We start from the raw sequence: 24,791 nt of genomic DNA, 5'->3' as shown, positions 1-24,791 counted from the left end.
ATGAATGAAGCGAAACTAAACCAGACTGACCAGTTCCAGGGCCTTGGTGATGGTGCCCCAGAAGATGGCAAGCTTGACCTGAGAGACAGTCCGGACTGGGGCAGGCTGGGAGAGCGGCGAATAATATCTCTGGGGTTGGGTGTGACCGGTGTAGGACACTGAGACTACCACACCAGCCAGGTAGAAGAGCGGCCCGCCCTGCCATGATTTGTGGTGCACAGGTGTGAATGGTAAGGGGGGGCAGGCGCAACGCTGGCTGATGTTTGAGATGAGATAAGTACCAGAGAGGAGTCACCTGGATGGACAATTTGTGAAAGAAAAGCACTCGCGTGGAAGTCAAAGTTGAAATCCAGGAAATGGTGACATTGCTGACGTGGACGTGGGCCGAAGGGGGTGTGCGGAAGGTAAGCTGGCAGGAGAGGAGGAAAGGAAAGAGAGGCTGAGGAAACAATGGGTGGAGTGCAGCAAAGATGCTAGCACGCAAGTGGACCTAGGTGCCACCTTGCAGAGATGGAGCTGGTGGATGCGTGCACAATGACCCAACCCTAGAAGATGTGATAAGGGGATGCAGCAGCAGCAGCAGCAGCGCACCTCAGGGAGTAGGTTAGCTCTGCTCTCCACTGAATTAATTAGCTGATAAATTAAGAGTATAGACTTGCTGGAGGGGATCGCACCCTGGCTACCTTTCAGTCAGCGTCCCGTCTTTGTCAGGGACGTGCATGAGTTGCTTCAGAATAAGGTTCCCTCGATCAGCACGTGAGTTAATCTTCCCGGAAGTCTCGCCCTGACTTTGCCAATCGAGCCCGTTCATCGTCCCAGGATGGATGTTTCTCACTTAGAGGCTCCCAGTCAATGGGCCAGGGAACCGCCACGCACACCATTCATAGGAGCAAAACTGTGATCACGTGACGGCTCATGAGCAGCGACTACAAAGGGCCTGGAACGGGCTGCAATGAAGGGCAGTTTCTATTTGAATGACCCTAGAAGAAAGAAACTTCTTTCCGAAGACTGATTGCAGTTGCCAGTCTCCAAGGGATGATTTGACAAGAGGAAGGCGGTACAGCAATGCCAGGTGATGACATTTGGGGTCCTTCCTGTGGATGGTGTGCAGAAGGCAGCAGAAAGTGAGGTCAGCCTCTCTGCACCGCTCAGTCATGCTGAGGCCGTGTTAAGAAGCAGGAGTGGGGTGGTCCCTGCAGTTAGGTCTACTTTCTGTCTGGAGGAGGTGTTGGCTCAGACTGTTGGCTGCAGAATTTGAAGCTGTCAGTCGAACTTCTCAGCTCTGTGTTGGCCTCAAGGCCTATGTGAAGTGATGCTCAGTGCCCAGATATTCTCCTGTTCCAGAGACCTGCAGCACTGCCCAGCTCCATGTTTCTCTCCACTGGCTCTCTCTGATACTGCTGTTTGCTTTCTCTCCCCTCTGGGCTCCTGCCACTCTGCTCTCTTACCAGGCTGATCACTCCTTCTCCATCTCCACTGGAAGCTTCTCTACCTCCCTGCAGTGTGTGTCAGGGAGTGGGCAGACCCTGCTGCCTCCTGGATCCATCCTCAAGGCTACTGACCTGTTTAGGAATTCAGGTTCAAGGAGAAATCTTGGTGCCCTGGTTTGAAGCTGAGAGGTCTCTGATGCCTTGGGCTGATTCCCACCCAACTCTGCAAAGCTCAGCCAGCCAGGACAGAGGCTCACACAGCTGTGGACAATCTACTGTGGTGGTTCCATTCTCCCACCCAGAATATGGAGCTGGGAATCTCTCCAGGATACAACTTCTCCACCCCCTCAGCCATCGGAGCTGTGTGTTCAAGTCCACAGAGCAGCTCAGCTGCCTTTCCTCCTCTTTCTCCTTCTCTGTCCTGTGTATTTCCAGGTGGGTTTACAGCTGCAGCTGATAATGGCAGAGAGCAGAACTAGTCAGGGCCTTTCACAGGACCCTGGCCAGAGCTGGCTAAGGTGCAGAAGGCCAGCACTCTTAGGATCAAGCATCCTCGGAGCCACGAGGAAGTTGAAGCTACCTGCAGAACGATCGGGATTGTTATATCCTCAGCCTCGCTACTCCACAACCCCATCACTGAGGCTGTGATTCTAGTGCATGTCCCGGCTCTTGGTCCCCCTGGCTGTGATGGGGAGGCAGGGGAGCACTTGCTCTGTGGCTATGTGAGCAGGTGATGCTGTGTATGGGACACACCCATGAAATGGTTGTGTTGGAAAAGGAGGCAGCTTAATAATGCCAGGGAATGTAGTGCTTCGACACTGCCGTCTCCTTGGCTGAGAGCCCTGTCACTTGCGGGGGACCTGGAGTTCAGTGGCGTCTACAGAAGTTTCTCTCCAGTCTGCGCTGCTCAGGTGTTTCCTACCTTCACTCCTGGGACTCTTACAATGCTCCAGCCCCAAACAGCCTGAGGGGGCTGTCTCCAAAGGAGAGCAGAGCATCTCCAGTTACCGGGGACTCTTAGATCTGCGCAGCTCCGCTGAGCACTTCCCATAGCCAAGTGCTGCCCAGTCTCTTCCAAAACTGGACACCACATTTGGGGCGGGATGTGGCGGGGCGGGACGTGGCGGCTGGTGGCTCGGCTAGCCTGCTTTATTGCTCCGAAGCTGTCGCTGTCTCTCGACATAGCAGCTGTTGCTGGGCCCTTTGCCACTTTTCAGATGTCAGCTGCACCCTGGCTTCAGGCACAGGGTGGCTTCCTCGGACGTGGAGCTATTTTGGGATTCATCTGCCAGTCAGACGCCCTGTCAGTACGGGGCGTGGGTTCGGGCCGTTGACTCACTAATACCCACACAGCACATTGGAGATGAAAGGAGCCCTGGGAGCTCTACTCTGACTCTAGGGGTTGCTCACCACCCTCCCTTCCAGCAGACATTGATGAGGGCCCAGCTGTTCTCACAGGTTCACTCTGAGCTCACTTGGAGGCCGGTGTTAGAGCATTGTAAATGCCTGGGGGAGAGAGGCTCCACTGAACCATCCCCTTGATGTTTAAATGCTTCTCCCTGCCCCTTGCTCACTGCCCCTCCCCACCCCCAGGAAGCCAGATATTTTGGACAGTCCTTTCTGTCCTGGTCCCAGAGGCACGGGGTGCTGCTGAAACCTCCTCTGCTGGAATAGGGGCTGGAGTTAAACCATTCCTGTGCAATTGGATCTCTGTACATTAGGGGCATTTTTCCAGTCCTTACAGACTGAGAGCTGCTGTCAGAGTGTAAAAATAAGTTAATGTATGCAATACAGTGTAGGGAGACCTGTCAGTTGGCTCACGTTGAGCTCCATGGGTGCAGTGGTTTATGCAGCAGACCAGGTACATGTAACATGGAGAGCAGATAGGTATAACTGCCCATAGGCAGACTTGAACGTGGGACCGCTGGAGCTTAGAATAGGTACCACTACAGCTTAACCTCAAGGCCAGCTGGCTCTTGGCTTAGGCTGTAGAGACTCTTATTCTTTAAGTGGTGTAGGTGCCTCTATATGGGCCAGTTTAACCTACACACCTATGTGTGGTTCACAGGCATCACCCTGACCCATGTGTGATGCACGGCTGTGTGATACATTCAGCCTACGTGGAAATACACAGGTGCAGACTCAATGAACAAATGCACATGAGGCTGTGCGCGGAGGGAAACTGTCCCGCACCGGCTGGGAGATCTAGCAGGCCTTCCCCATGTATGCGCCTGTACTGTGTTCAAGCCGATTAACTTTTATGAAAGCAGCAACATCCCATGAACTTCTCCTCACTGATGCTGGTAGGAAAGTCAGAGTTACACAGTAGTTTCCTGCGGAGTTGCTCCATTCGTTTCCTTGGGGAGCCAGGCAGACCCTGAAGGGAAGTTGGCCCTCCCTGTTTCATGGCAGTGAACAGCCACCTCAGGATCAGAAGGTGGTGTGGGGATTCTTGCTTGCAGTGTTCGGTGCTTTACACTGGCTTCCTTTTGACCAGCAGCAAGGGCAGCAGAGTCCCAAGCTACCTTGTGCTAGCTAAGAAAGGGAGGCATCTATCCTGCTGCTCAGACGTGTGGCCTGTGTTACAACAGCCTGTCTGGTTATTTTTTGTCTCCCTGAGATAGGTGGTGTTTTCGCCTGTGTTTTGCAGGCACTGGTGCCGGAACAGCTTTTCTACTGTGGGTGCCGAGCCCGTGGGTGTGGGTGGTTGTTACTACATCAAGCCAGGAAATGTGGAAGCACACGCAGCACCCCTAGTCCAGCCCCAGTGAGGGGGCTGAGTAGAGCCAGCTCAGGTAGGGTGACTGCCAACCCATTTTTACCAGGACGCTCCCTTATTGAAGCTGTCCCACAGCTGTTTTAAGAAATGGGCAAATTTTGAGGGATTTCCGTTCCCTGGCACCCGGTGTCTGAGTGGCAGCCCCCTCCTCACTGCCACGGCCAAGGAGCTCCTCTTCAGAGCAGCTGCTGTATTCCCCACCCACCACTGGGAGGTTGCAGAACCCCCATGCTCCAGTCCCCCTTGTCAGGAAAATGTGAAGCCCCCCTCCTGCCTCCCTGTGAGGGCAGTAGCCCCCATTTCTGAGGTGCCCTGACATGGGACAGCAGCCCACCATCCCTGGAGGCTGGTGTGTCGTATTTGCCCTATGGCAATGTGGTCACCCTAAGGTCAGGAAACCTCTGAGGTGCGGCCACACTGTGGCTGGCTCTTGTCAGTTAACTTGGGCTGGCCGGGCTCAGGCTTCAGGGCAGTAAAACTGCTGTATAGACCTTGCAGAGGCCAGAGCTCGGGCTCCAGTACAAGCCCAGAGGTCTGCACCCCACTTTTACAACCCAGCAGCCTGAATCCAGCAAGCAGGAGGCAGCTGACCTGGGCCAGCCCCAGGCATTTAATTGCAGTACCTAGGAGGCTGGCCTAAGGTAGGATGGCTGACCTGGCTAGAGATGGCCCTCCTCAAGGACAAGTGAATGAGCTCAGCTTGCGGATGCCAGAAACTTTCCAGAGTTGGTTGTTGATCTTTAGCTTAAAGCCAAACCCCACCCAGCTAGTGTCCAGCTCCAGAGACAGCTTGGGCCTGGCTTGGAGGGAGAAACAGTAGTTTCCTGGAGAAATTTCAACCAGCTGTTGAGGCTATTGTCCTCTCCCGACCACTGCAGGCCACCACCAGCACACTCATCAGTGCAGGAGGCAGGCAGCTGCTTACTGCCGCTTCACTTTGCTTGGGAGACTCACATTAACAAATACCTACCACACATACAGTGCTAGTAAAGACAGGCTCATGCTCATGAACACACAGAAGCAGTTTCTCTACAGCTTGTCTTGCCAGTGCGACCCGGGCGGGGGGTTGTGCGTGTTTCATTGTGCTCTAAAGACAAATCCCTCCGGTATCTGTCAGCGGTCGAGAAATCTGTTCAGGGGAGGGTTACACGTTGGGCTGTACACATGCCTGCACTAAAACCTGCCTTCTAACACAGCCAGCCTGTTGTTGTATGTGTGTTCTTGTGTCTGTTTGTGTGAGTGCCACTGCAATATGTTGTTAGCATGCTACAGCATGTGCCAGGTGTAGCATGTACTGTAACACTGACACATGCATCCACCTTCTAGCACAAACCCTGCTGCACTTTCCCCTCTCATCTCTGTGCAGTCCATGCTGTGTGCGCCTCCTGCCCTTCCACACACACACACACACACACTCCCTCTCTGTTCCCGGCAAAGCCCTCCTCCCGGAAGCTGCAGATATTAACAGTGTCTCTTGAGAGAAGCTTCTGCCTAGAAGCTGGTCAGGAACTGTAGAGCCTGCCAGGTGCCAGGAAGCCCCATGCCACCATCATGCTTGTTAGGCCATTTGTTTCTTCATTTGTTTAGCTGTTTTGGTGAGTGACTGCCAGGCTATTAGATCGACCTTTAAAGCATGGCTTGGTCCTGGCAAGCGACTGTGGAAAATGGCCCCTTCACACCTTGCCAGGCTACTTGCTGCACAAATCAGAATCACTGCCCAGGGCACTACAGGCTCCCTAATATCTTGGATCTTTACAGACCAAGCATGGCTGGAGGTGAGGGAGCTGCTGCCTAGCTTCCAAAGGCTGGGCCAAAACCTGCCCTCATGACATGTCCCTCCACACAGCCTGGCTGCTGTCTGTGGGGTTACATGAAGGACAGTGAGCTCTTTGCTCTGGTGTTGCCATGAGACATGGGAGGAACCCCCTGTAGTACCACCCCCATCCCTGGGCTGCAGGTTGTGTTTGCAGAGCCCCGGAGCTAGGAAAACGATCGGTGGAGCTATAGAGACACACCCACCCTGCTAGAGAAAGGGGAGAGCTGAGAGGAAGCTGTGGAAAGGAACCCTGAGTCTAGAACAGTGTTTCTCAATTTAGGGGTACATGTACCCTTGTGGGTGCACTGAGGTCTTCTGGGGGTACATCACCTCACCTAGATCTTTGCCTCGTTTTACAACAGGCTACACGTAGACACTGGTAAAGTCAGCACAGTCTGAAAGTTCACTCAGACAGACTTGTTTCTACTGCTTCATGTTACTTTCGCTGAAATGTCAGCACCACATTTCTATTCCAATTCATTTTTCCGGCAAGAAGATGGTAGAGCGTCAGCCCGTTTTCAGTAGTCAACTTCTGTGATATTTTTGCACGTTCTTGCAAGTCAGTCGTTTTTAGGTGAGGTGGAGCGGGATGCTGTGCAAAACAAATCTGACTCCTGAAAAAGGCACAGACATCTGGACAGGTTGAATGGCACGTGGTTCATGACCTCAGATTACCTTAGGACCGTGTTTTTCAACTGGAGGTACGGTGCCCTTGGGGGCAGGTGAGAGAAGCCCAGGGGTACTTTATAAAAAGGTAGAGAAACACTGATTGAGCTGCTCTGCAGGCAGGGCTTGGAACTCCCAGGGGAAGTCCTTCCCCGTGGGGAGCTCAGGCAAGGGGCAACGCTGTGTAGGGGCGGGGTCGGAACACTGGGGCCGCCGCCCCAAGTGGAACACAGAGACACCTACAGACCTGTCTGCCCTGGCCTGCGCTCCAGCAAGCTCGTTGGAGCTTCCCCCTTCTTGTCAGCCCCCCACCTCGGCCCCCCCATGTACAAACATGTGGCTGGCTCCCGTGTGCCAGAAGGGCACTAATGCGGTGCTGCACGCTGGCTTGTCTCCATAGAGCCTGGGGATTAAGCAGATTTGCTGGGGGCTGCACAGGCCCTGGGCGAGTTTTAGTTGAGCGGTGGCTGAACCAGACTGCTGCCCAGGCTGCTTTCCCCAGCACTGGGAGCCTCCCTCCTGTGGCAGCTGCGTGAGCCAGACTCTGCCCATGAAGGGCTCACCCTGCCCCCAGCAGGGAGACCAGCGCGGCGGCTCTGTGCATTAAAAGGGCTGCTTTATTGGAAAGGACTGGGAGGATTTTCAGGCTTGTTTGATGCTGCTGAAGCTACTTCCAGCCATCCCACCCATTCCATCCCCTCTGAGCACTGCGGTCTGGTTAATCCCCTGCCTCACAGCCGGCGGCTCCAAGCTGAGACGCTGCAAGGCTGCGCAATGGTTCCTGTCCATTTAGCAGCAGGGCTCCATGTTCTCCCACTGCTCTGGGGCGGGGAAACCTCAGGGAAACTGCTGGAGTGGAATCAGTCTGGGGGAGCCCCTGGAATACAGTCAGACTCCGCGGGGGTCTCCAAGAAAACCCCCAACCACAGCAGCCTGGCATGTTTCTACAGAGGAGCTGAGAATTTGGCTAGCACACCCCCTTCTCCTGGGCACTGAGAGAGTGGTATGGCCTTGTGAGCTGCTCGGGTAGCAAGAGCATCCCATGCCTGTCTTGGTCCTGGCTGGGGCTCGACTCTCACTAGTACAGCGGTCACCCTGCAGAAGGCCCTCGCAATGTGTTAGTTCCATTTGATTCAGAGCTAAGGTCACCCGCACACGCATGCAGGGCCCTGGGGACAGAACCCCACTTTCTGCACTGCAAGGCCATTCTACTGCCAATTATCCAGTACTTCTGCCAAGAGCACACTCCTCCAGCATGTTTCTGGCGTACCCTGCCCTGGGACTCAGTGATGGAGGAGGGATGGTTCAGTGGTTTGAGCACTGGCCTGCTAAACCCAGGGTTGTGAGCTCACTCTTTGAGGATGCCATTTGAGGACCTGGGGCAAATAGATTTTAGAAAAAAGGCTGGGGGGGCGGTGCTTGGTCCTGCCAAGGGGCAGGGGACTAGACTCGATGACCTACTGAGGTCTCTTCCAGCTCTCTGAGCTGAATATCTCCATATGTGTAGGCGCATGGAGCAGAGAAATTACAATAAGTCCCCACTCTCTGGAAGACTCCTTTGTGGGACCCACTTCTGCAGGGTTCTGGCCCTTTGCACCAAAAGTCCAAAATGAAGGGGTCAGATAACAGCAGAGAATGAAACCGACCCATCACCAGATGCACTTCACTGATTTCTCCAGAAACCCCAGCCACAGATTTCCTCCAGTGGGATTCCATCTCTGGAGTGGCAGCACACTCAGCCAGTGAAACACAAAGAGGAGCATTAGACCATCTGCACACACACATTCATTGGCTGCTCAGTGTTCCTTGAGGGCCAGGCAGGGTTACTTAGCAACTACAATGGAGCATGTTAACCTTCTGATGGATGGTTGTGTTGTTCCACAGCCTGAATTTTGCAGGGGAATCGCAACTGGGAAACATCAATTCCTGTATTGCCAGCTCCAAGGCTTCTGAAATCAAAGCATGAAATCTTGGGCTATTTTCATTTGCTTTCTGCTATTGAAGCACTTAGAGGTCAGATTTTCAAGCTTTTCTGCAGGGCCACCAGAGCTGGAAAAGTTCTTTTTTTTTTTTTTTAAATAAAGCAAAAGCTGATATTCTCATGTATCAACACGACTCCTGCAGCTGGAGAAGTGTCAGGAAAGCCACTAAAGATCTTGAGAGTTGACACCATTGCACCTCATGTCCTGTAAAACCACTTCAATGGGGGTGAAAACCATACAGACTCTGCTGTCGTATGGAAGGAAGCTGGAGGGGTGTGGTGGAACAAGAAGCCCTACCCAGGGAGTAGGCTGCTTGGAACTTGTAGGGCAGCTGGGGAGAAAGATGGCAGGCTTAGTGGTGTGGTGTGGCACAGTCTTGAGGGGTGAGCAAGTTCCCTTAGGTTACATTTACACTGCAGCTGGGAACAAGGCTCCCAGCTTACGTAGACAGACTCATGCCAGGTGGGAGTCAGCTAGTGTGTTCAACAGCTCTGTGGACGTTGGGGCTTAGGCTCTCAGGGTCAGCCAACACCCGCAGGCTTCAGAGTCAGACCTGCAGCCTGAGCCACAGCGTCCATGTTGCTATTTTTAGCATGCTAGCTCGAGCCCCGCTACCCAGGCTGGAATCCTCACTGTCTACTGCAGTGCAGACATACCCTGCAGGTCTTTGGTTTTCCTCCTGTAGATTATGGTTCCGTACATCCTACCAGGTCCTCAGGAAGTAAACATCCTGCAAGCAGCAAACAGGCTATTACAGCCACTGGCTGCATTGCAGGGTAGCTGGGTTATACCGCACACTGACAATCACCAGTTTCCTGCAATACTTGTTAGGAGTATAATTTCCATAAACCCAGCCAGAAACTAACCATGCTTTCAGGGAGTTTCTTATTCCCTGCATCCAATTTTCCTCTCTCTTTTTTTCTCCTCTTTATGCCTATTTTGCTTTCTGTTCTTTTTCTTTTTAATTTGTGGCTTCCTTTCTGGAGCCCCAGAAGTGTTTCCCTACAGCTTGTCCGGCTCCTGCCCAAGCATCCTTCACCACATGCCATTGGCAAGTCCTTGCTGGTAGCGTGGAGCTCTGGAATTGCTAACACATCTTCCTACATCAGCAGCAGTAGCTGTTACTTCAAAAACTAGTGCGTTTGACTCTGACATTTCCCTGCCTTTAATAAATGTAAGCCTCTTCTCCCAGAGCCTATTCTTTCACCCTTTGCACCCTTTCTGTGTCCTCCCTCCGCTCACAAAGAGCTGAGCAGAGCCACCCAAGTAGTAGTCAAGAGATCCGGTCTTGGAAGAGTGGTGGGTGCTGGCAGTCAGGGCTCTGGTCGGTGGCAGAGCTTTGTGAGGGATGTCCAGCCTGGAACAGCAATGGGTGCTGTGAGCTAGGAGTGTGATAGCAGAGCAGTATGAGGTGCAAGGATTGGGATGGTAGGGTTGCCACCAGTCAGAACTGTGCATTGTTGATGGAGCAATGCAACAGAGGGTTACACTGCATTCTGCCACAGCTGGTCTGGCTAGCATTATTCTGTACATTCATCAACATTTAATTGCATGAAATTCCTCCCTCTAAAATGCCAGATAAACACAAAGCTCAGTGAATGCCACTCCCGGCAGAGAGCGGTGTGTCTGGCTGCCTTTTGGAGGCCTGGCCTGCAGTGTCGTCAGAGTTGGCATCTGCCACTTCGGCTTTGCTCCTGGCTCTCCTCCTGAGCACTCCCATCTTGTTCATTTCCCTTGTCACGCTGCGGAAGGTGGCACAGCTTGCTGGTGATGGCTATAGAAGGTGACAGTGCAAGGCAGGGGGAGGCAATAATTGGTTGTGAGCTAATTAAGGGAGCCTGAGGCCAGATTAGGAGCAGTAGCACCGTTTAGATCCTTAGTTGTAAACTGCAGCTTAGCTCTGATGTAAAAGGTGAGAAAAGGAGCCAACACGGTTTTGCCTAAGGTTTGTAATCCTGCCTGACTGACACACGGTACTAGCAAACTCCAGCACTCACTGAGAGGCTGGAAGTGCCACAGTCCAAGGGCTGGGCCCCTAAACAGTCTTAATAAATTCCTGAACTGAAGCCCTGCCCTGGCCCTGCCTGTGCACCTCGTTCCTGGCCTGCAGCCCCTTTGCTGTTTTCATCCTTTGTATCTGGGATTTGTTAGAAGCGCCTGTGCCTGGCTCAGGGCTCAGTGCCGTTCATTACAAAACACACACCTGTTGGAATAAAATGAAAAATGCAAACCAATGGCCCTGCCAGGCTCAGTGGGAATAGTAAAATATTAATGACAGCCGCCTGCAAGCCACCCTCCTGTAAGAGTGCAGAGGAAAGGGGAAGGTGAACAGACTGCTTGGAAGCTTACCCTAGTTGCAGGTGGGGTTGACAGCAGAGTCCAGGACCTTGTCTCTTATGCTGCAAGATTGGCCTCTTCCTAGCAAAACTGTGAAGGCCTCCAGGTAGCCAGGTTCCAAACCATTCAGGACATTATGTCAGAGCTGATCTGAAACCCCACCATCCTTCACGTGAAATCAAACTCTGCAGCGCTTGCTGTGCGTGCTCATAACCTGAAAGAAATGTCTTGGTTTTTAAAAACTATGGTTTCTTTAAACATCTTGGGTTTAGGTAAAACCTTTTGCTTTCCATGCCCCTCAAAATCTGAATCTTTTTAATGAAACCTGAACACATCAATTGAAAAAATCCTGGGGCTTCAATGAGGAAAAATTTGTCCCATATGAACTTGGTCTGTGAAAATTCTCCCTTCAGTCCAAACCTTGCGTGTCCCCAAAGAACGTTTTGATGGAAAAACAGGATTTCCTTATATTCAGTAGAGCTGGCTGGCAAGAGCCAGGTACCGGAACCCACTGGTGCCAAGCTGTGTCCTGCCAGCAGGGTAGATTTCCACCAAGTGCCAAAGACCCAGACTCAATACCCAACCCAGTGGTCCATGGTAGATGCAGTTCTTTGGGCATCTTCTCTCACTACAGAGCATCGTTAGGTCACGCTGGCCCTCAGCTTTGTTACCTTGGTACGTTTTAATGACAGATATTTGCATGTGACCCACTGTGGTGGTAAGTAGCTGCTCTGATGGCAGGGCAGCAATAAGGCCAGGGGACGTGTGTGTGGGGAAAAGGAGTGAGAGGGGAGAGGAGAGCAGGGCGAAGTGGGGATCAGGGCAGCATCCTCTCCAAGCCTGAGGGGCTTCCTACCCAGCAACAGCTCCTGCTCCTGTGTCTCTTGTATTTGGGATCCTGGAGCAATTCCTATGCATCTCGGAGCTGGGCTGTAGCCACCAGTCCTGAGCGTCCATCAGGCACTCCTGCCATTTCTACCCCACTAGATGCAGCCTGTGCTTCAGGCCAGGCTGTTGTGGGTTGCAGTTAGTGTCTCATCGTGACTCTGAGTTAGTCCTTGCCCTTGTGCCTAGGCTAGTGCTGGAAACTCACCAACGAGAGCTGCTGTATTGTGCTGGGGGCGGGGGCAGCATGAAAGGTGTTCCAGTTTGTGGGTGTCTGATCTGAAATGCCTTTGGCCTAATTGTCAGAGGAACCAAGTGCCCTCAGGTCTTGTTGACTTCAGCTGGAGCTGGGAATGACCAGTGCTGTTGAAAATCTGGACCAAGGTGCATGAAGCAGGGTGTACAAAACCATTGCCAAGGCTGAAGACCTTGGCCGTAAAGCTGTGGGCTGCATTAGGGTGGCAGGAAGATTCTCTCGCATGTTGTTTATCTGCTCGAGCCTTCTTTGGTGGGACGTCCTTACTGATGTGTGAGCTTTGTCTCCATCAGGCGGTGCGCTCCCTCTACATTCTCCTTCTCACCTGCTAGGGAGAAGGGTGAAAGCTGCGGTCAGCGTTCTTTCGCATGCTCATACTGACTGTCTCCTAGTCAGCGCTTTTCTAAAGATAGCGACAGGACATCAAGATCCTACATGGACCCCCGCCAGACCAGGATCCAAAGTCTAATCTTTATGCACCCAAGCATCAAGTTACCCCTTTGTTGGTGGCAGAATTGGCAATTCCATGAAAAGGGAAGATTAGTAATCTGAAATAAGACACAAACAAAGGGAGGCCAGAAAAAGCCATGATAATAGAGCAGTGACAGGCTAGAGCCGGGTGCTCCGATGCTATTAGTAGCATGAGGCACTTGCCCACATGCTCTGCAGCTGCGATCCATATGGGTAACAAGATCATCCTCTTCTTTTAGTCAACACGGAAAGGACTGGCTTTTTGGGTCGGAAAGGAAAGCGCTTGCATTACTGGGAACTGGTAGGACTGGATCAGAGAGAGGGAGGGGGAGGACAGGGGACCACGCTGAGATAGGTCTCTGGTGGACTGGTCTCACAGGATGAATGGATATGATATGCAGTTCCCCAGGTAGTGCAGCCCTGTCTTGCAGTAAAACTGCTGTAGTTTTTTCTCTTATCCCCCTATGTATCCAGACAGTTCCATGTCTCTACCACAGCAGGGTTCTGTCCACATAATGCCGCGATGTGCAGGAGGAAGGAAATCACTATACCCATTTTACAGCTGGGGAAACCAAGGCACAAGAAGCCTGTGGTTGAGCTGGAACAGACTCCAGGAGTCTGGAGCTACAGTCTGCAGCTGTAAACAGTTGATTCCACATCTCTAATCCCTGCTTCTACTTGCTAGATGATAAGAGCCTCTGGGGAAGGGTCAACATCCTGGGGTATTTCCCCGTTCCCTGAGCTGCTGTCTTGACCGCGAGATGAGAGGCAGGCGTGAATTCCTCCGGCCTCTCAGTAGTCTGAGAGGGGGAATTAACAGTGGCCAGACACATTTGCTGCCCCTGCTCTTTTCTTTGCTGGAGTAAATTTATGCCAGGTTGAGCAAATAGCTCTGAGGTCTGGGACGCTACAGCCACAGAGCCAGACAGATAGTTGGGAGTTCCCTAGGCTACCTGTGCCCATGAGCTGGCTGCCCTGTAATCTTCCAGCAGTTACCTCATTGGAAAGTGGCTGTTTGTACACAGACTGTGAGGCTTGTCCCAGGCGGAATGAGGCTCAGGACTTTAGCTGCTGTTTACATCTGAGTTTAGGGAGGGCCATTACAGCCAGCCCTGCTCTTCACTGAAAGATCCCACCGTGGTGTTCTTGGCAGGATAAGCCTCTCAGCACCCAGCCAGCCCACCCTCTCCATACACACCCTCTGTGGGGGGGCTAGGTCCCCTTCTCCTCACCATTTCATCTCCCCACACTCCTTGGGGCACTAAGACGGGTTTCCCCTCCAGTCATCAGAGCAGAGGTCGCCCTCTGGCACCGACATCTACTTGGCTCCCTTCTGTGGCTGACCATCTGTCAATTTGCGCCAGGCTCCTCCCAGAAAAGAACTTCAGGCAAAATCTGCTTCCTGGCCACTCACTGAGGGACATCCCTGGGCCTCCCTGTGTCCACCAGCTTGTGTCCCTCAAGCCTGCGAGCGAGGCAGCGGGCAGGTGCTAGCATCCTCAGGAGACAGTGATGGCTGGTTCTCTGTCTGTGTGTAAGCTGGGTTATTCTCGCTTCCTCTTCCTCAGCCACAGGCAGTACAGGCCAAGGCTCATGGCTAATCCTTCAGTACAGAAGCACATCTGCTGCCGTCAGCAGCGTGTTTTTGATGCGTGCCCATGTCTGGCAGCTCCTTTGGTCCAGTTCCATACCCTGGCTCTATGACATCCCACACTGCAGCACCCTGGGGAACTGAGCAGTGACCTGCAGCGGCCACAGGGTGTGGTATGTCGGGATGTTCTTAGGCTCCGGGGGACCTTCCCAGGCACCACACCCAGGCGGGTTGCTCAGTTGTTCTTCTCCATGTGCAAAGGAAGGGGCAGGGTTGTGGTGCCTTTTGGTCTGGGTTTGTCGGCAGTTGGCAGTCCCCTGGTGGGCACCTCATGCCCAGTTTGCCCCAGCCTGCCACCAGGAGGGCTGCAGTTAATTACAGCTAACAAATAAATACACCAGTGACAGTGTGCCTGGGGCAGCCATGGATGGATGGATCGAGTGCCTCTTGCTCAGACCCACTTTGAGGTTCAATGGCTAATCCAGTTCCTTCCTGGCAGCAGCATCTCCAGCAATGCCTGGCAGGGCACACAGACACTACCCCCTATGCAGAGTAGCTGGTAAGCAGGGAAGGGCCAGGGCAGCCCATTTCAGAGCAGTGCAAGGATTAAGAACAGCAGGCTCCGCTATTTTCCTTCCCATGCCACATCCCAGGATTGCCAGGCCAAGCCTCTAATGACAATAGCCCATGCCTCAGCCGTGGGCTTTTCCCACGGCTCCTTTTTTCCTTTTGTAGGCCTTGATCCAGCAAAGCACTGAAGCATGTGCTGTAGTCCAAGATGTTCTCAGTGGAACAGCTCACCAGCCTAATGCTGAGGATGTGTCTAGGCACTTGCTGGATTGGGGCCGCGGTACCTTTTGCAGTTTGGTGTTCATTTCTCCATTGCATCGCTGTTGGGGTCGGGTGCTCCCTGCTCTTCCAGAGCAACTGCCCCTCAGTCCTCCCTCATCCCACCATGCCACACCTGGGAACCACTCTCTTGCCAAGCCTGCTGTGCTACTTATTACTCCTTGCACTTGGCAACTGCTACCATGTGGGGTTTTCGGAGAGGATGATTTATGGGCCAATTACTGCAGGAAAGGTGCATCTGCTTAGGGTGATTAAGCATTCACTAGCTCCTTCCCAGGCAGGAAGGGAACAGAACAAGTGCCCAAGGGGTGCTGACCTGTGTGGGGATGGTTAACCTAAGAATCCATCCTGTAGATGAGTTACAGAGACTTCGTGTGACTCCTTCATAATACACGGTGGACTTCTCTATCCCGGCACTCTTTGGTCTGGCAACATCCCTAGTCCAACATGAGTTTACTTAGCCGGATGTCCACTTTATCATGGGCGTGGCCAAGTTTCCTGATGTCCAATAAAGTTTGTTTCCAGCCTCCAGTCCTTGCTCTGGGTGTTCTGTGCTGATATTTAACTGCAATTTACCCTAAATGTTTCCTAAGAGCCCAGTAAGAAGCAGAAGTGCTGGTAATGCTGCGAGACAAAATTGACCTCTGGCAAATACTCTCAACTGGCACCAGTCAAGTCCCCAGGGTGCCAGAATACAGAGCTTCAACCTGTAATATGTGTTTGTGGACAGTCATTCCCTTCCAAGCCAAGCACCTCATAAACTAATACATCCATTGCACAGCCACATACCGACATGGTCCCACACACTCACGTTGCACATCTACAATGCATCTAAGCACACAGCCGCACAGCAGCACCCCCACACCATACCCGTGCATGCGCATCTGCGTCACACTCAGCTCTTCTGTACCTGCATGCCTGCATCGCACGCATCAGCCACGCCACATCCCAATGCACGGTACTGATGCTGGGTGAGGAATACTTTCCATTTCTGCTGCACCCGTCACCTGTGGCCTTCTGAGCATTGTGCAAACATTGACGATCAGCAGTTAATTATCTCAGGCCTTGCCATGCTACGGTGGGGTAAGTGTCTCTCAAACACAGGCACCCAGGCATGATCTCCAAGTGAGGTGTGACGACTTGCAGTTGCATGCTCCTGCCTATGGAAGTTGGTGGTAGTTCTCCAGTGCTTGTATTGCTGTAGCACCTAGCAGCCCAGTACTGGGGCAGCCCCATCATGCGAGGCACTGCACAAACACACAACAAAAGGACAGAGCTGGCGGTGTAAGCAGCCAGCTGGAGTTGGAACTGTGCTGTACAGCCAGCTAGGTAATGCTGGGCTGGGGCATCCCACTTCCCTGGGCTAACACACCCTGTCTCTCTCTCTCTTCTTTCCACCAGCAGTTCCCTACCAACAGAACCCGTACAGCTCCAGGGGCAGCTCCACCCTCATCCAGTGCTACCGCTGCGGAGACACGTGTAAGGGAGAGGTGGTGCGTGTCCAGAGTAATCACTTCCACATCAGATGCTTCACCTGCCAAGGTAGGAGGCGAGTGCTTAAAGTGTTTCTAGTTGTGCCTGCCTCACCTGCCTGGTGTCTGTGCCAGTAGCGGAAAGGCCTGTGTGTGTCAGCCCCACTGATGGGAGTCCTGGGGCAACCCCCGTGGTTCTCACAGGAGTTCTGATTCTAGGCGTGGTGGTGGGATGGGGTGGGGTTTAGGGCTTGTGCAAGGGAGAGAGGGGTTTGGCTGGAGCCAGGAGAGGGGGAGCTGTGCAGATACCCTCCTTCTTTCCCACTCCGGTAGCTCTGTGTGTGCCCCTCAATTCCATGTCTGCAAACCTCTCTGCTCATCTTCTCCTGGCATCCCACATGGGTCTTCTGATGCACATTCGTCTTCCTGCCCTCCCCTGCCTTTACCAGTCCTGGACCTGTGCACTGCTCTGCTTGCGCACCAGGATCCTTACCTGTGTGCATGGCCCCGCAGTCGGCCTCAGCCACTCTCCTAGTAGTCCTCCCGCCCCCGGGAGCTGGGTGTCGGTGTTCTGAGCTATGCTGCTGCCCCAGGCTTGCCTGCCAGCCAGTCAGCCCCCACTGAGCTAAAACCCAGAGAAAAGGGGCAGAAATGGAGAACTGGCCCAGCAGGGCCGTTGGCCAGTACTGGAAGCCAATGGATGTGCAATGAGGCTGAAACCGACGTGCTCCAGCATGGCAGGTGCTGCAGCTCCCTCCGGTGATGCCGGGGGACAGCGCCTGGGCTGCAGAGGGGCTTTCACGCATGTCAGTCAAAGGAGAAACCAGCCTCGCCACTGACCACGTGGTGCTGCGGGGCTCGGCCGCTCGTTGCATGAGGCAGGTGGGTGGAGTAGGGATGTTACACCTGGATCCAAGTAGGGTTGTTAAGCCTGGCCCCAGTGCGTCTCCTGGGGGAGCTGGGAGGGGAAATGCACCTGATCCCATCTGTCTCTGCACAGCCCCACCGACAGTCACTGCACTGGGTTAACGAATGGTTAACAGCAGCCGGAAGGGTTGGCAATCCCTGGGAGCCCCAAAAGGCGTGGGGCCAAGGCAGAGGGGGCAGGGCCAAAGGCAGCCAGCCCTTTGCGACACTGGATAGCCCCTCCCCAGGCCTTCAGCACCACGGGGAGCAGGGGAGTGGCGCTGCCGCGGCATTTCACAGGGACCTGCAGCTCGTGCTCTCGCTGCTGCCAAAGTCGCAGCCATGCTGGTCGGAGCCTCGGGCCTCTTTCAAAGTCCAGGACCTGGGGCAACTGCCCCCTTTGCCCTCCGCCCCCCAGCAGCTGGTTTGTGTGTCAAGGCCACAGCCCATGCAGAAGACGTTTGGTCTCCATGCTGTCTAATGTCCGCTGGCTCCTGGCACTCGCCCCCTTCTGGGAGTGAGCCAGCTGGCGATGGAGGGGGGTCGCGATGGTGCTTTGTGGGCACCCGTCCAATGGGAGCTGCACTTAGATCCCCCAGCTCACTTCACAGCCGGGCCCTCACATCCCCAGCAGCTGGCAACGCCTTCCTGGCACCGTGCCCCGAGTTTGTGTTGCAGCTGCCTCCCCAGGGCACAAAGCTCCACGCCCACCGTTGTGCATTGCCCAAGCACGCCTACGCCCTGTGCTCCTGGGCCACTTGCAGTCATCACCGAGAGCAGCGCGGACCGGCTGGGCTCCTGCCCTGGGCCTCAGGCTGGGCTTCGGAGCAGAGCTGAGCAGCTTTTAGAGCTAGTGTCCTGAACAGATGCTGAAGGGCTCCTGAGTCCCTGTGTGGAGAGAAGCCTCAGAGAGGGAGCCACGTTAGTCTGTAGCTTCGAGAACAACAAGAAAAAGTCCAGTGGCACCTTAGAGGCTAACAGCTATTTTGGAGCAGAAGCTGTCGTGGGCAAACACCTGCTTCGTCAGAGGCACGAGTGTGGGGGTGGTTTCAGAGGGGTATTTAAAGAGTGGGGTCCCAGTAAGAGGGTCCCAGTAAGAGGGACTTCCTGCATGGGGGGGAGGGTGTCTCTCTCCAGTTTCTCCAGAGCAGTTTGTCTCCCCCACAGTCAGTCCCAGGTACCTGCTTTGTAGGTCTACGTCTCTCTGCCTTGGCTACGCACACAGCTCTGCCGGCACACAGGAACCTCCCCAGGATACAGCCAGCCTATGAGTCCCAGGGGCAGAGCCCAGGCTGGGTGGGGCTCTGGCCTGCAGGTGTACAGAGCTCAGCCCCAGAGATCCGGCCCCCCACGTTATCGGTGCGAAACAGCAAACGCTTCAGCCAGATGCAGAGCTCAGACTGGCTCCAGCTTCAAAGGGGCCGTGGAGCCCCCAGGGAGAGCTTGGCAGTGGCTGCGTCTGATTTCAAAGTGAAAGGGAATAAATAATGAGCGGAAACCTTCCTTCCGCACCTGCCCCTCCCGGCTCCCCCTCTTCCCAGCCTCACCTTCCCCCAGCCCCTCTCTGGCCTCCTGGCTGTCAGCCTTGCTTCCCTGCCAGGCTTCCCATGCTCTCCCCAGGCCCCAGCAGCCATTGCCCAATGGTTAGTGCCAACCTGCTTCCTGCCTGGGACAGCTGGGGCCAAAACCTGCCTTTGCAATGCTTGTCTCTGGGTCCGCGCTGCCTCTGGCAGAGCTGGTCCATCCAGCCTCATGGCTGCACTGGCAGGGGGAAGGAGGAGGCACCCACTCGTCTTCCGCCCCATGGCTGCAGCCGTGGGAAGCAGCAGCGCAGCCCCTGGGAGCTGAGCGTGACCTGGCGGGTGGCTGCATCCCCAGCTGGGAGGCGTTGTGCGAAGGGGGGAGACGTACAGAGAGGGGAGGGTTGTGTCTCATCCCAGCTGAGCGGAGGTGCGGACTGGCACTGAGGACCGAGGGGAAGTGGGTGGCTGGAGGCAGGGGATGGGTTACTGTGAGGCACTCCCCTTGCAGGTTGAGTAGGGACGCCATGGGAAGTGTTCCTGGCAGGACGCAGGCTCCCGGGAGCTGCCATGCTTCGGGCAAGCACGCGGGGGATCTTCCATCCCCAGAACGTGGCTGGCAGGAGGCTTGTTTAGCTGCTCAGCTTGGCACTACCCCGGGGCTGCTGGGCTTCCACTGTGTGTTCAAGTCTCTCCCAGCACCATGCAGGTCCGGTCCCCCTTCCAAGTGCACAGTCCCAGCCCCTGGAAGGTAAACGGGACTCCCTGCACGGCTTAGCTGGTCTGTTGTACAGCTGCATGCTATGGGCAGGGCTTAGAGCGGGAAATTAAGGGCGAGATTCTTCCCGGCGTTGTGGCAGTTGCCACAGACATCCTGTGTGACCTTGGAGCGCCGAGTCACTGCTCTGCCCTGTGACTCGGTTTCCCCATGTGTAAAACAGGGACGATGATCCTGCCCTGCAGCGCAGAGGGACTGGGGGGCATTAATGCCAACAGAGCACCTTAAGATATCCGTGGCCCTTTCTGCTGCCTCATTCCTGGCTGCCCAGAGCCCTCTGCTGCGTGTGGGCAAAGCGAGGGCCTGGAGGAGAGCCCACAGCTGGAGTCTGTGCTCCCCAGCTGGTGGATGCAAATCATACCCACACCCAGCCAGGGCGGTGGGGCCCATCCATTTGCACAGCAGCATTAGGTCTTTGCCTGCTCATCAAGCATGTAGCATGCCTTGGCCAGCCCCTGACAGGCATATTGATGCATCAGTCAGCTGTGCCCCCTCCTGGCGGTTCTGAGGGCAGCCTCCTTCTCCTGCTGGAGCTAATGGGCTGAGATCAGTCCTGCTTCTGTCACCAGCATCAGCAGGCCTGTGCTCCTGCTCCTCCTGCTACATCTCGGGGGGTCGGGGTGGGGGGTTCCTTTGCTATGACCAGGCAATGGGGCAGCAGCCAAATCCCGGCTCTTGATTTCCTTTAGGAGGTCCAAACTGAGCAGAAGTCTGTCACTCCTGGGGCCTTTCTGGGGTGGTTTAAAAGCTCCTGGTGACAGGCCCCTGTGTGGTCTGGCCCTGCGGCATCACCAGCGAAGGGCTGGGACCCAAGTTTTGGGGGTCCCTGCCTGTCCCTCGCCAACCAGCACTGCAGTTGCCTGGCCGCGAGCTGGGTGTGCTTTGGAGACTGACCCCGCACAGGGTCCCCCAGGTCGGGGGGGCGGCACAGCTTCAGGACTTGCACAGAGACAAGTACAAGTCACACAACTTGCCTCCTGCTGGTGCCGCTGCCGTTTGGTGCCGCAGCAGATGATGGAGGAGGTGGCAGGTACCTTTCCAAACCTGGCACACCAGCACCGGTGACCCGGGGGCTCAGCTTATGAGTGAGAGTCATCGGACGGCTCCTGCAGCTACAGGGCCCCTCTCTGAGCAAAGCCTGGGAGGAGCTTGCCAGATTGCTAGGGTGGTTCTGTGTGAGGGCAGCGTGCCGGCACCTGGCGCCAGCAGGCCGGGCACTAGCTGATTCTACCTGGCAATCGCTGCCACAAACAGGAAGCCGCTTGTTTAAAAGCCCCTCTCGCGTGCAAAGGCAAATGCGGAGGGCAGGGGACCTGCCTGCCCCTGGGGTGCAGTGGGAGGGAACAGCGCAGCTCACGCCTTGGCCACTTCCCACTGTGCCAGGCTCCTCTGCACTGGAATCCTCCCGCTGGCCCGTTCCTTTGACCTTTGGGTGTGGCCTCCAGCTTCCTCACCGCAGGGCGCATCCCTTCCACACCCAGGAGGCGTGGGCCTGGCTGGGACCCACAGCCCAACAGTGACATCTGGTGGGGCTCGGGTGACTGTATTTCCCTGTGCCCAATACAGGACACCTGGGGCGGCGGGACGGCTCCCCGCCTGCAGGGGCTCCCTAGCTGTGGAGGCAGCTGCCCTGTGGGTATGGGAGCGGCTACACGGGAGGCTGTCCTGCAGTGGGGAGTGGGCTACCTCCCCGCAGTGGTATCCCCGGCTGCAGGGGCAGCTGTCCCATGGAGGGGCTGCCCAGCACTGCTGGGGCACCCAGTCCCCCTTAAAATCTTAGACAAGGTGCTGGCTGGGATGATTTAGTGGGGGTTGATCCTGGTTTAGGCAGGGGGCTGCACTTGATGACCTCCTGAGGTCCCTTCCAGCCCTAGGACTGTATGAGTGGGGGACAAAACACACTACCCTACCCACTTACCTGTACGGCAGGGCCCTGGCTCCCTCTCCTGCTGCTGCCTGTACTGGCCAGGCAGTACGTGCTGTCCAACCAGCTCCTGACTGAGTTTACCAGCAGCTGTGCTGACTTGGGGAAAGGGCCGCTTGGCAGGGGAGTGAATCTACAGCACCATTCGCCTTTTTGTTTAAAAAAAAAATGAACCGGACTTCCTGCAATACCGAGTGGTCCGGCTGAGACCAGGACGGATGGTCCCCCTAGGAGGGGCTGAAGGAGGCATCCAGCACCCTGTCAGCTGTTCAGGGCCAGCTGGCTGGGGAAAGGAAGGAGCCCGCTGAGATGTCACATCCCTGCCCAAAGGATCCCGCCCAAGTCTGTGCAACAAGCCCATTAGAGAGACAGTGGCTGAAGGATTCAGGTTTTCCCAGAGCCCCATGTGGTGCGTAGGGACGTGACCGAGGAGTTCTAGAGGGAAGCCCAGCCTGGCAGCATGGGATGGGCGGAGCGGGTTGTGCTGCACCTGAATGCTTATTCCCTGGAGATGAATGCAAAGCTCCCCTGGGGGTAGGCCAAGCGACAACGCTTTTTGGAAGGGTTGGCGGTGGGGGTGGGGCAGGGAGGACTGTGCAAACCAGGAGCCAAGACACTGGGACCCCCAGGGGCCACCGTCGGGAAAGCGATGGAAGGAGCACGTGGCCCTGGTCCTTGTGTGCCCCCAGGTGTCGTCATTATGGGACTGTAACGCAGAATGCACCCCCGTGTTCCTCAAGCTTTGCTCAGATGCCAGGACCCGGGCTGACCCCCCCAGAAATTTCACCTTGGCTCAGGACAGTCCCCCTGGTGGCTGCTCTCGAAGGCTCTTGGAGGAAACGTGCCCAACCTGTGGAGGTGCTCGCTGGGCTGATTCTTCTCCCCTTGGGACTGTTTTTTCCCTTTCTAGTGTGCGGCTGTGACCTGGCCCAGTCAGGCTTCTTCTTTAAGAATGGGGAGTACATCTGCACCCATGACTACCAGCAGCTCTATGGGACCCGCTGCGACAGCTGCCGGGACTTCATCACGGGAGAGGTCATCTCTGCCCTGGGCAGGACATACCACCCCAAGTGCTTTGTCTGCAGCATGTGCAGGTGAGTCGGGCATGCAGCTGTGGGTACCGCACCCCACCCCATGAGCAGGGCAGGCACGGCTTGTCTTCAGATCAGCCCTGGGGCCAAGGGACCCACCTCCGCAAGGCCCACAGCACGTTCTGTAGCTTGGAGCGACGGGTTCCCTCAGACACAGTGAACGTGCTATTCTCACCAGCGATGCTGCAGTGAGAGAGGGGGACATGCATTTATTCCTTGGACCTCCCTCCTGACCTCTTTCCTCCCAGTGTCTGACACTCCAGTGGACAAGTCTTCCTTCCTCTGGCTTGCTGGAAGCCCTGGTAAGCAGCCAAGCAAGTACTCATCTTTCACTCCTGGAGAGCTGGGTTCCAGCCTTAGCTTATTAGTAAAAGTGACTCTGGTAAACTCCCACCCAGAACCTCTGGCTTTGCACAATCCCCATCTTTGCCAAATTGAGATAATCTGTTCATCACACAGGACGGGAGGAGCAGGGCACTCAGGGCAGGGCTGGGTGCAGTGACAGAGCTGGGGGTGCAGGACCGGAGGAGCAGGGAGCTCAGGGCAGGGCTGGGTGCAGTGACAGCTGTGGGTGCAGGACGGGAGGAGCAGGGCACTCAGGGCAGGGCTGGGTGCAGTGACAGAGCTGGGGGTGCAGGACCGGAGGAGCAGGGCGCTCAGGGCAGGGCTGGGCGCAGTGACAGAGCTGGGAGTGCAGGACCGGAGGAGCAGGGAGCTCACGGCAGGGCTGGGTACAGGACCGGAGGGGCAGGGCTGGGTGCAGTGACAGCTGGGGGTGCAGGACCGGAGGGGCAGGGCTGGGTACAGTGACACCTGTGGGTGCAGGACGGGAGGAGCAGGGTGCTCAGGGCAGGGCTGAGTGCAGTGACAGAACTGGGGGTGCAGGACGGGAGGAGCAGGGCGCTCAGGGCAGGGCTGGGTGCAGTGACACCTGTGGGTGCAGGATGGGAGGAGCAGGGCGCTCAGGGCAGGGCTGGGTGCAGTGACAGCTGTGGGTGCAGGACGGGAGGAGCAGGGCGCTCAGGGCAGGGCTGGGTGCAGTGACAGAACTGGGGGTGCAGGACCGGAGGTGCAGGGCGCTCAGGGCAGGGCTGGGTGCAGTGGCAGAGCTGGGGGTGCAGGACGGGAGGAGCAGGGCACTCAGGGCAGGGCTGGGTGCAGTGACAGCTGTGGGTGCAGGACGGGAGGAGCAGGGCGCTCAGGGCAGGGCTGGGTGCAGTGACAGAACTGGGGGTGCAGGACCGGAGGTGCAGGGCGCTCAGGGCAGGGCTGGGTGCAGTGACACCTGTGGGTGCAGGATGGGAGGAGCAGGGCGCTCAGGGCAGGGCTGGGTGCAGTGACAGCTGTGGGTGCAGGACCGGAGGAGCAGGGCGCTCAGGGCAGGGCTGGGTGCAGTGACAGAACTGGGGGTGCAGGACCGGAGGTGCAGGGCACTCAGGGCAGGGCTGGGTGCAGTGACAGCTGTGGGTGCAGGACCGGAGGTGCAGGGCGCTCAGGGCAGGGCTGGGTGCAGTGACACCTGTGGGTGCAGGATGGGAGGAGCAGGGCGCTCAGGGCAGGGCTGGGTGCAGTGACAGCTGTGGGTGCAGGACGGGAGGAGCAGGGCGCTCAGGGCAGGGCTGGGTGCAGTGACAGCTGTGGGTGCAGGACGGGAGGAGCAGGGTGCTCAGGGCAGGGCTGAGTGCAGTGACAGAACTGGGGGTGCAGGACGGGAGGAGCAGGGCGCTCAGGGCAGGGCTGGGTGCAGTGACAGAACTGGGGGTGCAGGACCGGAGGTGCAGGGCGCTCAGGGCAGGGCTGGGTACAGTGACACCTGTGGGTGCAGGACGGGAGGAGCAGGGCGCTCAGGGCAGGGCTGGGTGCAGTGACAGAACTGGGGGTGCAGGACCGGAGGTGCAGGGCACTCAGGGCAGGGCTGGGTGCAGTGACACCTGTGGGTGCAGGATGGGAGGAGCAGGGCGCTCAGGGCAGGGCTGGGTGCAGTGACAGCTGTGGGTGCAGGACCGGAGGAGCAGGGCGCTCAGGGCAGGGCTGGGTG

General features: G+C 56.1%; 1 protein-coding gene across 12 annotated transcripts in view; it reads left to right on the top strand.

The window, feature by feature from the left end:
- The window catches only part of ABLIM3 (actin binding LIM protein family member 3), a 106,590-nt gene that overhangs the window by 33,297 nt on the left and 48,502 nt on the right, over nt 1-24,791 (top strand). For 10 of the 12 annotated variants that reach the window (XM_075009982.1, XM_075009979.1, XM_075009977.1 and 7 more), the window contains exons 3-4: nt 16,464-16,604; nt 22,573-22,756. In XM_075009982.1, coding sequence (XP_074866083.1) covers nt 16,464-16,604; nt 22,573-22,756 — 325 coding nt within the window. The remainder of the gene's footprint in view (nt 1-16,463; nt 16,605-22,572; nt 22,757-24,791) is intronic. The other 2 variants (XM_075009975.1, XM_075009976.1) reach the window with 1 other exon arrangement.

The sequence above is a fragment of the Carettochelys insculpta genome, chromosome 15 (genome assembly GCF_033958435.1).
Source record: "Carettochelys insculpta isolate YL-2023 chromosome 15, ASM3395843v1, whole genome shotgun sequence".
Taxonomy (NCBI): Eukaryota; Metazoa; Chordata; order Testudines; family Carettochelyidae; genus Carettochelys; species Carettochelys insculpta.
This window is presented reverse-complemented; position numbering and strand designations above follow the sequence as displayed.